The 13,780-nt window shown below is 26.3% G+C and overlaps 2 protein-coding genes across 2 annotated transcripts; one reads left to right on the plus strand and one right to left on the minus strand.

Moving 5' to 3' along the window:
• The first annotated feature begins 4,584 nt into the window (after positions 1–4,584).
• LOC112683253 (exosome complex component RRP40) lies at positions 4,585–5,449 on the plus strand. The gene has a single exon (XM_025554175.1). It carries the CDS (start codon positions 4,673–4,675, stop codon positions 5,381–5,383), a length of 711 nt encoding a protein of 236 aa, XP_025409960.1. The 5' UTR covers positions 4,585–4,672; the 3' UTR covers positions 5,384–5,449.
• Positions 5,450–8,926: 3,477 nt separating this feature from the next.
• LOC112683196 (lissencephaly-1 homolog) lies at positions 8,927–13,652 on the minus strand. Its single transcript, XM_025554104.1, has 9 exons — positions 13,612–13,652; positions 12,371–12,478; positions 11,096–11,249; positions 10,232–10,535; positions 9,984–10,161; positions 9,783–9,918; positions 9,566–9,721; positions 9,312–9,507; positions 8,927–9,248 (listed from the first exon to the last, which is right to left on the minus strand). Exons 2-9 carry the CDS (start codon positions 12,406–12,408, stop codon positions 9,175–9,177), a joined length of 1,236 nt encoding a protein of 411 aa, XP_025409889.1. The 5' UTR covers positions 12,409–12,478; positions 13,612–13,652; the 3' UTR covers positions 8,927–9,174.
• Between the last annotated feature and the right edge of the window lie 128 nt (positions 13,653–13,780).

A 13,780-nucleotide genomic window follows, 5' to 3' on the forward strand; every position in this document is an offset into this window, starting at 1 on the left:
CTCAATAGAACTTTATAAGTAGGTAGGTACCTGATCAAATTATTGTTTAACTGAAAATATATCTTTGTAACTCAAAAAATAATATTTACACAAGTACATTTGAATATATTCAGATTTAATGTTATACCTTAAATAAATCTAGTTTACCCATAATATATCTTATCTATAATATTGATATAATGACCTACCTATTAAGATAAATTTTACACCATAAAAAATGATTTGATTTAAATATGTTTATACATTTAATTTTAATTGAGTTAGAACAGTGGGGTCGGCAATTAATGTCTCTTTTATGCGGCCCACAGTAAATTTCAAAACTAGCAAATGTCATTGAATATCATATAAATTTTTTATATTGTCTGGCTCTAGAACCATTTTTAATTTGTGAATGTGGCCCAAAGGTCCATTAAGGTTGGAAACTAGTAACAGACTTGTTATTGACTGAACGTCAAATTATTAAAAAATTTTAAATAAAAGTCTAATAAATCTTATAAAAATTATTATCGAAAAACAATTTCGTTATCTCATATCTTACGCGACAATGTCTACCCATACCATGGTCTTAGAAAATTAATCTTCTAAGACCGTAACCCATACCAACATTTTATTTTAATAAAATGTTGTTTGAACAAACGCGAACGGTTCTTCGTATGATTAACATATTGTACACATCTTTTGTATTCAAATTTCCTACAATTTTTCTATTTATAAATATTTTGATGAAATCATTATTATCAATTAGTCTATCGCGACATTAAATATGTTAAATTTTCAAACTCCGATACCTAATCCTGTGTCACCGCATCCATTAGTAATGTCATGTTCAAGACGATATTTTTTATTTTATTTTAAGAATAGAAGATAAGCGCATTAAATTAAAAACAAAAAAATCTAAGTAATTTTATTTAACCAAAATTACAGCAGCCCACCTGGGCATGCCCCGGTGCCCCAGTGGCCTAGTCCAACCCTGTCACTTATCTACTATAGTAAAAAATCTTAAATAATTTATCTAAGTACTTACTATGTTATGAACCAAAGTATAAAAAAATATAAGTTTAAAATTATATATATTTTAATTTACGTAGGTAGTTTGTAATATTTGTTTTTTATATTGTCGTCTTCCTTATATATTGAAAATCTAGTCAATATATAAATAATTAGATACCTATTGTATAATAATAGTGTATAATAATACTGATTCAATGCCAGTGTTAAAACACAAAAGAAATTCTATGTCTTATTAAACATTTGTTAACTGTGATATTACAAATAACAATATATATTATTATATTAAATTGAATCTTAATATTACAATTTATTATATTGTAATATAATATAATTATTAATTATTTTTATTTACTTTGTATTTTGTACATTTTATCTTGCATTTTTATCAAAATAAAACTGAATAGATTAGTAAGTCCTAAACTTCTAAATAGTATATTTTGATAATTATACAAATTGAATAATTTTGTTAAAATTTAACCATAAATTATTATAAACTGTAAACTAAATATTAATTATTAACAAAAACACAGGTTCTTATGAGTTATGAGGTTTCAAATGTTTTAGTATAAGCTTTCACGGTACCTAAATGAGTATAACATACAACTGCATAGTGCATACATGTATTAACATTTTTTGTTTGAAAAACAAATACCGATAAAAAAAATAAACGTTAGAAACCGGTTGGAACCGGTTTTAATCGGAACCTAAATTTTAAGCTTCATTAAATCCCGAAATTTAACCGAAACCCCTAAAAAAAAATTTTAAAGACCTAAACCCTTACCGAAACCTTTAAAACCATTAAGGTCTCAGTCCCTGATCAAAGGACCATATTAGTTTTAGAAGAGATTTGTATTATAGTAGTTTATATTTTAAGGAAGTTTTGGAGCTTTTCTCTAGAATAGGGCAGAAAGCTTTACGTCTGGAGTTCAGCAATTGCCTTTTTTGCTTGACATGTTCTGCCCAGGTTAGACGTTTACCTAGTATTAAACCTAAATAATGGACATTGGAAGCTGGTAATTTAATTTGGTTGGTGAGAGAGATCGAGGGGAGGGAACCTTTTTTTGGCAGAAAAATAATATGGGAACACTTTTTGTTATTCATTTTAATTTTCCATTTTGAGTACCATAATTCCAGGTCGTTTTAATGATTTTGTAGAAAAAGACCAGCAGTTTAAGAGTCTTTGTGGGAAGTGAATATAATTTTGCCATCTGCAAACTCATCTACGGATGTATGAGTGGATGTTGGTTGGTTTGCTGTATATATATTGTACAATATTGGGGAGGAGATGACACCTTGAAGGACGTCAGCAAGTATGGGGGTTGGGTTGGAAAATTCAGAGCCTACTTTGGTGACGAAATGTCAGTTTTTAGATATGACTTAAAAAAAAAAGTAAAGAGGTGAAAGAAGTTTTTTTATTTTAAATAGGAGCCCGGGGTGCCTTACTTTATTGAATGCTTGAGTTATATCCAATAGGACAGCGGAAGAATAGGATTTTTTTTTCAAATGAGTATACTATCGGTCAGACGGTGTTCTAGGTGGATTGTGGAATGTTTATTACGAAACCCAAACTGAGTATGAGATATAACTTATTTATTATTTATGATTTTGATGAGTATGTTTAAGAATTGATTTTTCGGTAAGTTGAGCAAAAAATGGAAAGAGACTTATAGGACGATAGAATGATGGGATATCGGGTGGTTTACCCTTTTTAAAATTAAGATAATAACTGATATTATCCAGTGAAGAGGGATTAGAGGGGATTTATTAATGCTTTAAAATTGTTTAGAAAGTTTGTTAAAGAGTTTTCATTTGATTGATTTGGAAAATTTGAATTTTGATTAGTTGCCGCTTGAGCGTAAGAATTTAAGGGGGTTTGTTTGTGCTTAAGTCGACGCGGCACTTTACCGACCTCTGACCATACATTTACGAATGAAACAACGGATCCTTTACGGATGAAAGAAGGTCGCTTAGTTCAATGATTACAATTTTATATACAATATAATACAAGACTTCAAGATTGATCAAAAAAGTAAATTAATTAATGATTATTACAATAAATACAATTATAAAAATACTACAAAACATGCGTCGTGGACGTATTAACAAGAAAATATAATTAAATAATAATAATATCAAATATCAAAAACCATGACGGCACAATACGAGCTATACGCTCGTATACTATAACATAATGGCACAAAAAGGTGATATAATAAAAGAAAGACACCACACATATAAGGTGCGACGGTAATACTTCACACAGCTGGGTGTTCGATTGGTTGCGCTCACGCGATCGTGTCTAGGCACGTGCGACGAACACTAAAACCGATGGTAGACTTCTTTGGCAGCAAAGTGTATGTTGCTCCCGGATAGAGCCAGCAATATTCGAGTACAGCAGACTGATACTGATTCTCGGCAACCGAATATCGACTATAAGTAGTATGCAATGTGGTCGCATAGCAAAAACTTCATTGAAAGTTGTAGGCGTACTGTCAAACATTTTGACAACGTAGTAGCTTTTCCGGTCCGACCAAAATCACCAATCTCGAAAGACCGATATATTTACGCCACTAGTCGGACCGGTTGTCGTATGACAAATTTATCGCTTGAGCAATTACTGAGATGATTGCGCGAACAGGGTTTATTTTGGGTGATTGCTTCTGGGTAACTTTACAGTAATTATTATTTACATTGTTTGTATGATTGTCGTTATTCCGATTGTTATTGTTATTGTTAAGATTATGTTGTTTTGAGATGGGATTTCGGAAATTTTGGAGATTCTTGTAGACTTGGCAGCCTTTGTAATTTGAAAGGTGGTCACCTTAGCAGGGAGCACATTTGGCAGGTAATGTGTTGGATTTATTACAATAGGTGGATTAATGGTTTTCTCCACATCGGACGCATCATGGGTGGTATGAACAATATTTGTTTGAGTGACCAAATTGAGTCTTAGCAGTTTAGACACTGTAAAATGTTTTTTCGCTTGTGGGGTTCTTCTACTTTAACTTTCGTATGAAGTAGTGATATCAGGGTAAATATTTCCTTATTCATTATTGCTGGTTCTAGATCAACGAAAAATATTGGAAGCTTATTTTTTGTTTCGCGTTGGAGAACATTTGCCACTTTCGGACCGTGAATCTTTTATTTTCAATTGCTACACCGATTTCTGTGGTTGGTGTATACGGAAAACTTTATAATTTAATTTTAAAAATTAACAATTTCATTTATCAGTTAAGTTCTAATTTAGATTAATAATTTACTTTCATTATTTTGTAATTGTACTTTCGAAAAAATGACACCCCCAATTTGAAATCTACCACTGAGCTATCCAACCGCATAGACATATGACGCTATCCCTTCCCAGTTAACGGGAGTTTACATTTGATCATTCTAGCATCCACGATCGTCCTCGATCTTTGCCGGTCCCATAGAGTAATTACTCTATGGCCGGTCCTACTGTCATCCCATCGCATGTGTTGTTTCACTACCTGACCATTAGAGCGCACGACCCGTAAGCCCAACGCGATCGTCTCTGCACGACCTCTGGTGGACCAAGTCCAGGTCTCACAATACAAGACACAGCGTCTTTCGGTCTCTAATCCCACTTCTCATTTTATGGTTAAGTTTTAAATTTAAGTTAACAATTGTGTTTTATTTAACAATGCTTTCTATGGAATTTAACAACGTTGTTTTACCAAGTAATGATGTTTCTCATATAATTTTAAAAGGAGATATTTGTAAAAAAAATGAAAAAATCATTGGTCCCGGATTGAAGATTGTCGACAACAAAATATTTGTGTGTAATAGCGGAGTACTGAAGTGTAAAGATGAGAAGTTGTTTTGGGTTGAATATCGTAAGAAGAAATATTCACCAGCAAAAGATGATATTGTAATTGGAATTGTGGCTGCCAAAACTTCTGAAATGTATAAAGTTGATATCGGAGCTTCTGAATTAGCTACACTTCCTTATTTAGCATTTACTAATGCTACCAAAAAAAATAGACCTGATATTAAATTGGGGAATGTCATAGCAGCCAAAATTAAAATGGCCACTCCATACATGGAATCTGAAATTAGCTGTGTAGAATATGCTAATAGTATTATTCTAGGTCAATTGGAAAATGGATTTTTAATTACTGTTAATTTGAATTATGCCTTACAATTAAGGAAATCAAATTCAAAATTACTTTATCATCTTGGACAGTTTGTTCCATATGAAATTGTTATTGGGGCAAATGGAAAAATTTGGATTAAGAGTGCTTCTGTACGTACCACTATTGCTATAGGAAATGTCATACTTAAAGCAGAACATTTAAAAGAAGAAGATATTCCTCTATTAATTAAAAACTTTAACAAAAGTTTAAATGTGTAATAACGTAGCAAGTAACTATATTTTGTATTGTAAATTGGGTTAATATAATGTATAAATATTATTGAAGTATTTATTTAATAGACTTAATATTTTACCCAAATACTACCTTGTATTAATTTTTAGTGACTAAGTAGAACCTTAATATCAAGTTGGAGTTACTTAAAAATATTTATAAATACTTATTGATTAAATGTGAACTAAAAATATTACTAAGTAAAACTAAATAAAACTCAACCATCAAGTACTGACATTTAATGTAAATTAATTGATAATTTTCTAGTATAAGTTTTTCAAAATTTTCTGTATATTTTTTAATACATTATTAAACTACAAGAAATATAGATGCTTCTATTATTATATTGTGTTTAATTTCAAGATAAAACTAAAATTATTCAAAATACCTGAAATATTTCTTATCATTTCTTTAATAAATTTTATAAACTGTAATGAAATGTGCAACAAAGCCATTTTAAACATTTACATTGAATATAATGAAGAAGGTAGAATATTTAGAAATAAATACTTATTTCTGACTAAATGTTCATTATACATGTTTAAACTAAAGGTTGGCAATCAATTTAATTCTACATATTTTATAACTACTAATTTGATAGTATTTATATTTAAATTGTTAAGTTTGAATTAATTTTAATTATATTAGACTTTTTTTGTTTTTTTAATTTTTCTTTTGGTAAATTTTAAGGGTTTGAATTATTAAATTTTTAACTAGTTGAATTTTACTTACTTTAATTTATCTTAGAAAGGAATGAAAAATTTATAGTAATTTCATTATTTATCAATTAGTACCTTTAATAAAGGAGTTACTACAAAACAATTTATAAAAATGTTCTATCATGGCTTTTACATTTTTTGTTTAAGATAGTTCTGATATTGTGAAAGATTTATTATATAAGGCCTTAAATATATAATTTAATATTTTAAATTTAAAAATAAAATTATAAAACAAAATGTATTAAACTAAAAGTTCAGTTATTTATCTCAATTAATTTAACTTATTAAAATTTGGAAGCAAAAATCAATATTAATTTTATGAACATAAAAATGAATATAGTAACTTCCATGGTAAGATCCAATATGCGCTTATTTATGAAAAAAAAAATAGTATTAGGATACAATATCAAAAAGATTTAACAAAATAATAAATTATTAAAAGTTAAGTCTTAGTCCATAATAGGGATCCGATTCATTTTTTAAAAATACTGGACATACCTACATTTGAAATTCACATTTGTGTTTGGTGGGGGGGGGGGGGGAGAAGACTTGAGTTAGCAATTAACATATTACAAAATTAAATATGTGATGTTTGTTGTACAAATTTTTTGTAAACATTTGGGAGCTAAAATTATATTTGGCTTCGATGTTACTTTTCATTTTTCTCACAGTTACTAAATATACTATAAAATAATGTTAAACATAATATTTGATACTTAAAATAAATATAAACTATAATTAAAATTAAAAACAAATGATTAGGTGACAGCTATTTTTTTAAATTTTTTTTTTATTCATAATGAAATATTATTAATTATCATTTGATTTAGATATTATGGCTTATCAATAGTATAAAATAATACAAATTTTAAAAAGCTTTATGATACTTAAAAAATTTAATTTTTAAAATAAGGTACACACAATATGGATTATACAAAATATGAGACAAAACTTCTATTTTTATACTTGTGTCGGGATGCTGGGACACTATTCAAATATGGGACATATGGGATCCCTAGTTCATAAGTGTTTACATTTTTAAGTATTATTATCAAAAAATGAATTTATCCTGTCTGAAATGTAAAGGATAAATATTCAATTAGTTATTTAATTATATAACAAATAATATTATCAGTTATGTAATTTGAGTACTATAAAACCATAACATTCTTTCAATGATATAAAATATCATTCATATTTTAAAAAAAATAGAATGAAAAATATATTAAGATGATGTAAGTATGAAAAAATTCAGTGAACATGTATAACAAGTGGGATTAATTCCCTAGTACTTTTTAGATAGTTTAAGAAGCAAAGATGTTGAAAAAATATATTCAACATATTTTATTACAGTATTAGATATACAGCACTTGATAATCTGTGTATTACAATACAGTTTTTTGTACAGGTAAGTGTTAAATATATATTTTTTCCAGATACTTGAGAATAAATCACCCCCTCCCTGAAAGTAAATATTGATCAAATAAACATGTGCATTTAATATTCTTGTACATTTTTACCAATACATCTTGTGTATAGGTTTTAAATGTAACATAATTACATTTCCATTTGCCTAAATAGTTTAAAGTTATCAAAATTCTGTGCTGAAACTTGAAAAGTTGTCTAGTGATAAGAAAATTAGATGACATGAAATTGCCCAAAAATTTTAGCAACTAACAAAAATAATTGACCATATAGATCTGTAATTGTTTGCGAAAATTCACATGTCCAAAGATGCATTTCGTTCTGTGGGATTTTTGCGCGCAAATATAGAAGTATCTGATCAATTATTTTTTGTTTGTTGCTGAAATTTTTAAATAATTTCATGTCGTCAAATTTTCTTATCACTAGACAACTTTTCAAATTTCAGCACAGAATTTTGAGGTTTGATTTCACTTCTTTATATACCATAAAATTCTATCATGAGCTTTTATTATTCTCTCTTGTACCACTTAAGCACTTTTCCACCAATTACATAATTTTGATTTGATTTCACATCTTTATTTATCTCAAAGTTCTTACTTTTTTTTTTTTTGTATTTTGGCCGTCTCTTAGGTACAGCATTTTGTGATTAATTTCAATTCTTTATTTGCCTAAAAATTCAAGCACTCCAATCCTTTAATGTAAAACACAGAAGACATTTTTTACTTCTCCAAAGTTTTTTTTAAGTAATATACACTTATTTCTATTCTTAATTTATAAATAAATCAAAATATTATTATATTTGAGACATAAATATAAATTTAAGTAAAGATGTTTTTTAAAAGAAATACATTATATTGGGAAGAACCAATGCGTTTTATAAACTAAATATAATATATTAATATTTTTACGTAGAAGACCTTCCCACTGTTCTTTTTAAAAAAATTTACTTTCGCCATACAAAAAGTACCCATTTTTGTGAATAATAATATAAAATAACTTAAAGTATAGTTGTAATTAATTTAAAAAATATCAAAAACATAAGGCGAAGCAATATATTTTTTAAGGAAATATGATATTAAATTGAAGTTGAATAACTGAAATATATTTAGTATTCTAGTTGTAGTAATTCTTAACTTAATAAGCCAAAATATTAATCAATTTATAATTATAAAAGAAATGTATTAAAAATAATAAATATAATAATGATAAACATTTCAATTTAACTGAATTCGGTTAAATTCATAAATTAATGGATTATACAAAAAAATAATTATAATTATTTTAAATGCTCAATTAAAAAAGAGTATTTTAACAAAATAATACATAAACAAAGAGCAAATATGCAAATAAAATAATTTATTTATTTAAAACCTATTACTTTATTAAAAAACTAATTATGAGAAAATAATATAAATTACACATACTTATAAAACATAAAGAAGTGGGGAGGGGTTTCTTAATAAACAATAAAAAGCAATACTACTTTTATACATATCAAATCATGAGGATAAACTACCTACACTTCTATGATAGACTAGAAAATGAAAACTTCATAAGTGTTATAGTGGAGATATTGTATAAAATTAGCAGAATAGAGCGCATTTAATGAATATTATGAGAACTGATATTCATATTTAACGGCAATCCCAAACTTTTATGGTCTTGTCAACACTACCGGTTATTACAAATGGCTGTGATCTATGAAAATCTGTAAAGAAAAATATAAATTATAAATAAACCATTAAATTAAGCTACTTGATTGAATACTTACCAACTGTTGTACAAAAATGTCCATGAGCCAAAAGTGTTTTCATATTACGTTTATTTGCTAAATCCCAAATTCTAAGTGTTTTATCATCGCTAGCTGATATAACATATTTACCACCAGGATGAAAAACTAATCCACGTACCCAATTATCATGTCCTATCATTGTAAATAAACATGATCTTGATGCAACATCCCACATCTAAAATAAACAATGATTATAATATACATTTTTATTTAAAAAAATTTAATATGTATACCTTAATAGATTTATCTCTTGATCCAGATATAATAAAAGGACCTTCATAACCGTTTTTTTTTTTATCAACTCCAGCTCCTTCATTGATAGCCGATGATGCTGCAGCTGGAGCCCATGCTATACATTCAACTACATGTTCATGTCCACGTAAATCAGCCTTTGAAACATTGAACATAATATTTAGTCCGATTCTTGGGTTGTTATAAATATTAACATACTTTACACTGAGTTGTAGCAATTGTCCAAACTTTTACAGTATGGTCATTAGAACATGAAGCTAAAAGTTGACCACAAGGGGATACTTTAACTTTCCTGACCCATTCACGATGTCCAGTAAATGTTTTAACACAGTACCTAGAAACAGTAAATAATAATAATACAATTCAACCAAGTTTGTTTTAATAAAATTATAATAATACCCGGTATTAACTTCCCACATTTTTATTGTTTTATCTCTTGAGGATGAAACAATGAAATCTCCACCTTTAAGAAAACAAACTCCAGAAACACTGTGTTCATGACCATGCATACTACGAATACATTCATATGTTTGACTAAAATCCCATAATTTTATACTCATGTCAGCACTACAAGATACTATGTGAAAATATGAGTTAAAATTAATGTCATAAAAAAATAATATAAATACATATAATTATTAAAGAACCTAATAGTTTTCCAGTCTCATCAAATGCAATATCTTGAATAGCTTCTGTATGACCTTTTAATGTTCTCTCATATTCACCAGTCTCATAATCCCAACTTTTTATTGTAGCGTCTTCGCTTGCAGATACAAGTATATTGAAAACAGGATGAAATATAACTTTGATAACAGTCTCTCTATGCCCAGTTAAACAATGTGTTTCAGGAGCTCTTGGTATCCAATCACTTGGTGATCGTAATGCTCTTTTAGGAGCTCCAGAATTAATTTCTTTTTCATACTCTGAAAGTTTTGATTCAAGCTCGCTTACCTTCAACATCAATTAGATTATAAAAAACATTTATACAATGATTATTAAATGTTATTTAGCTTCTAGCATAAAATATAATAGAAGCGACACTCAATTAGCTGATCGATTTGTTTACATTTTTTTGGATGCTCAACATCATGTTGTATCCATATCAAACATACATTCCAGCATCCAATAGTATATGGATAATATAATTATCTATACACATTGCCAGCACCTTGTCGATCACGGACTAAGATATCTTATCCGTGCCAATGATTATCAATGGTAAAAATGATAACAATGGATTACAAGGTCAAAAAAAAATATTTTTCGGTGAACTAAGATATTCAGATAGCTGTAGCTTTTATTATATTCTATACTTCTAGCAAACTACAACTGGCATAAGACAGTGATCATGATAAAATATAGCTGAAACATATCAATAAGGTCAAAATATGTTGTACCAATAAGATACATAGAATTTTGATCAAAAACAAAAAATATAGTCATTGTCTTATACTGGTCACTCTGTAGAGTTAATAGTAACATAAATAATATTTAACTTTAGTTTTAACAACCTTTTTTTGTAGTCTTATTACAGATGTCCATTTTTTCTCAAGTAAACCTCCATATTTATTTTCAACTTCACCAGGCATGTCTGCATCTTTTTTTAACCCTTCTAGAGCATTATGGTAACTATTACTGCTAAGATAATCAGCTATAGCTTTGTTTCTACAAAAATAAAATTTTTTAAATAATTATAATACACAAAATAGAAGATATCACATAATTTTTTCTTTTAAAATTATGTTTATTATGCCATAGTAATAAAAAAAAATTAATTAAATTAATCAGAAATGTAAAAACCTGGAATATGGACCAAATGATTATATTAGATTATTATTGTTTTTGTTATCGGTTGAATTGTTAAATGTATTAAAAGTATAGATTTTTGATCTACAAACAGTCTAAATTTAAATTTTAGTTATGTAATTTATAATCATACATTTAAATTAAGCCTCTTGCGTGTAGTATGCACCCATAACTTCAATGAATGTAGAGTGTTCATTTTCAATGTATTTAATATGTATAAACATTTTGTCAGACAATAGTCACTTTTACTCTTGCAAAATACTTGGTTGTTAATTTTTTTTTACTCGGTTTAATGCCTAATTCATATTAATTTTTGGTCATGCTTTTTGTTATTTATTAGGTTTTAAAATTTGACCTCTATTTATAATTAATATTTTTATAGTTTTTCTATTAAACTTTGATTAGGAAAATATGTCTACCCTTTGACTAAATATGGCATATTTTTCCAATGAAATTTTAGAAAAAGTATAAAAAAAAAATTCAATAGCATTTGCCTAACAGAATATGTGATGAAGGTTGATTTTTTGAATACTAGTACAAAAATTGCGTTGTTACAAATTTTTAAAATATATCTTCCTTAAATGTAAACATTACGAGTAATTCAAATAATATATTATAATTAAGAACATAGTAGGAAAAATTAATAATAGAAATAGATTTATATAAAAAAAAGAAATAATTTTAATGAGTACTGAATAAAAAAAATAGTTAAGGAGAATTAAAAATATGTCATTATCAGCCCAGAATTTTTGTAGAGTAAAAATATAGTTAAACATAATTTCTAGTTGGTATCCAATAAAATTTAAAATATTATAAATTAGCACTTGTTTATAAGAAAATATAAAGGTATATTAGATTAAACCAAGATTAAATATTTATTATTTATAAAAAATAAAAGTAATAAAAATAAAATAAAAAAATTACAGTTAACTAATAGTAGTTTGCTAAGTATCCAATAATTTTTTTAGATTTCGACTTACAATTCTTCACGTTGTCTTTGTGACAGCACCATTTTCATGACTGTCCGACAATTAGATGTATTTACTGATTTTATGAGTTAAATTATGTTTCCTCCAATTTATTGAAATCTAAAAAAATATAAAAAGTAAATCATTCCTTGATTTTGTTTGTTTAAATATAAAATTTTGAATACTAAAAATGTATTACATTATTTTTGTTAAAACTACCATATTGAAAACATAATATTATAAATATTAACAAATTAATATATAACTGTAAATAGTGATATAACAGTAAGTATACATAATATACTTATAATTTTAATTTGTTACATAATGCATTAATGATTAAGATAATATTGTAATTATGATATATGGAAAGAAATCAATAAAAATATATAATTTACTATTCATACCTTGTATTTCACTATTCTAATACTCACATGGGTAATTATTAAAAAAAACAAAATATTTCAAACTATTTTTATTTACATTTTTATTACATTATTTAAATCAAGTATACAGAATATATTGGTACGACCAGCAATTCATACAAGTAATTATAATTATTTTTGATACAGAAAAAAAAAATTCAGATTTATTATAGTCGTAATATATTTTTAAAATATCTATTTAATTTTAAGAAATATCAAGGGACTATAAGAAGTTAATAACTTTTGTAATGAGGATTTTGTTAAATCACAAAATAAAAATAAAAAAACTCACCGTTTAAAATAGGACTAATATAATAATTAATAAATAATTTTAACATTTACTTGCGATAACCAAGTTATTAATAAAACAAAAAATACAATTAAAATCATTTAAATATATATATATATATATACATTATATTATAATAACTACAATGATATACATAAATATTATAAGACTTTAATTTTAATATTTTTTTTAAATTACATAAATTTCAGTCATGAATACTATTTAGAAAAACAAAACAATTACTTTTTTTGTTTTTAAAACAAGGATAAAAATGTACAACTATTATTCTAATATACAATATTGAATAAATCATATTTACTAACTATTTTATTGTAGTTTAAGAGTTATTTATTTACAAGACCCATATAAATAATTAGTACAAAATTCAATGTAAAACAGAAGTCTTTAAACGAATAGGAAATAAATATCGTTTTCTAATACTCTTTACATATTTGATCAATAAAATAAAAAATCTATTATTCAATATCACAATTGTTTTAACTTACTACAGAAAATATTATCATTTAATATTAACATACCCTTTCCAGATGGCAAGAAAAAAATAATTACAAAATTGGAACAATTAGAATTATGAAAAAGTATTAATAACTATAACACAAAGAATTTAAATATTACACCTTTTCATTATTATAAAAATGTAATTATTAAGAACTATTATCTTTCAAGAAAATTTTGTTTAAGAAAACC

This window comes from Sipha flava, unplaced genomic scaffold, assembly GCF_003268045.1.
Source record: "Sipha flava isolate LNK unplaced genomic scaffold, YSA_version1 222_pilon_pilon, whole genome shotgun sequence".
Lineage (NCBI taxonomy): Eukaryota > Metazoa > Arthropoda > Insecta > Hemiptera > Aphididae > Sipha > Sipha flava.

Bases quoted from the DNA above. Each gene is read 5' to 3' on its own strand.
- LOC112683253 (XM_025554175.1), top strand. From the start codon at position 4,673: ATGCTTTCTATGGAATTTAACAACGTTGTTTTACCAAGTAATGATGTT.
- LOC112683196 (XM_025554104.1), bottom strand. From the start codon at position 12,408: ATGAAAATGGTGCTGTCACAAAGACAACGTGAAGAATT. The intron at 11,250-12,370 runs GTAAGTCGAAAT...TTATTTTTGTAG, and splicing joins CAAAGACAACGTGAAGAATT to AAACAAAGCTATAGCTGATT. The intron at 9,249-9,311 runs GTAAGTATTCAA...TTTTCTTTACAG, and splicing joins ACATTTTTGTACAACAGTTG to ATTTTCATAGATCACAGCCA.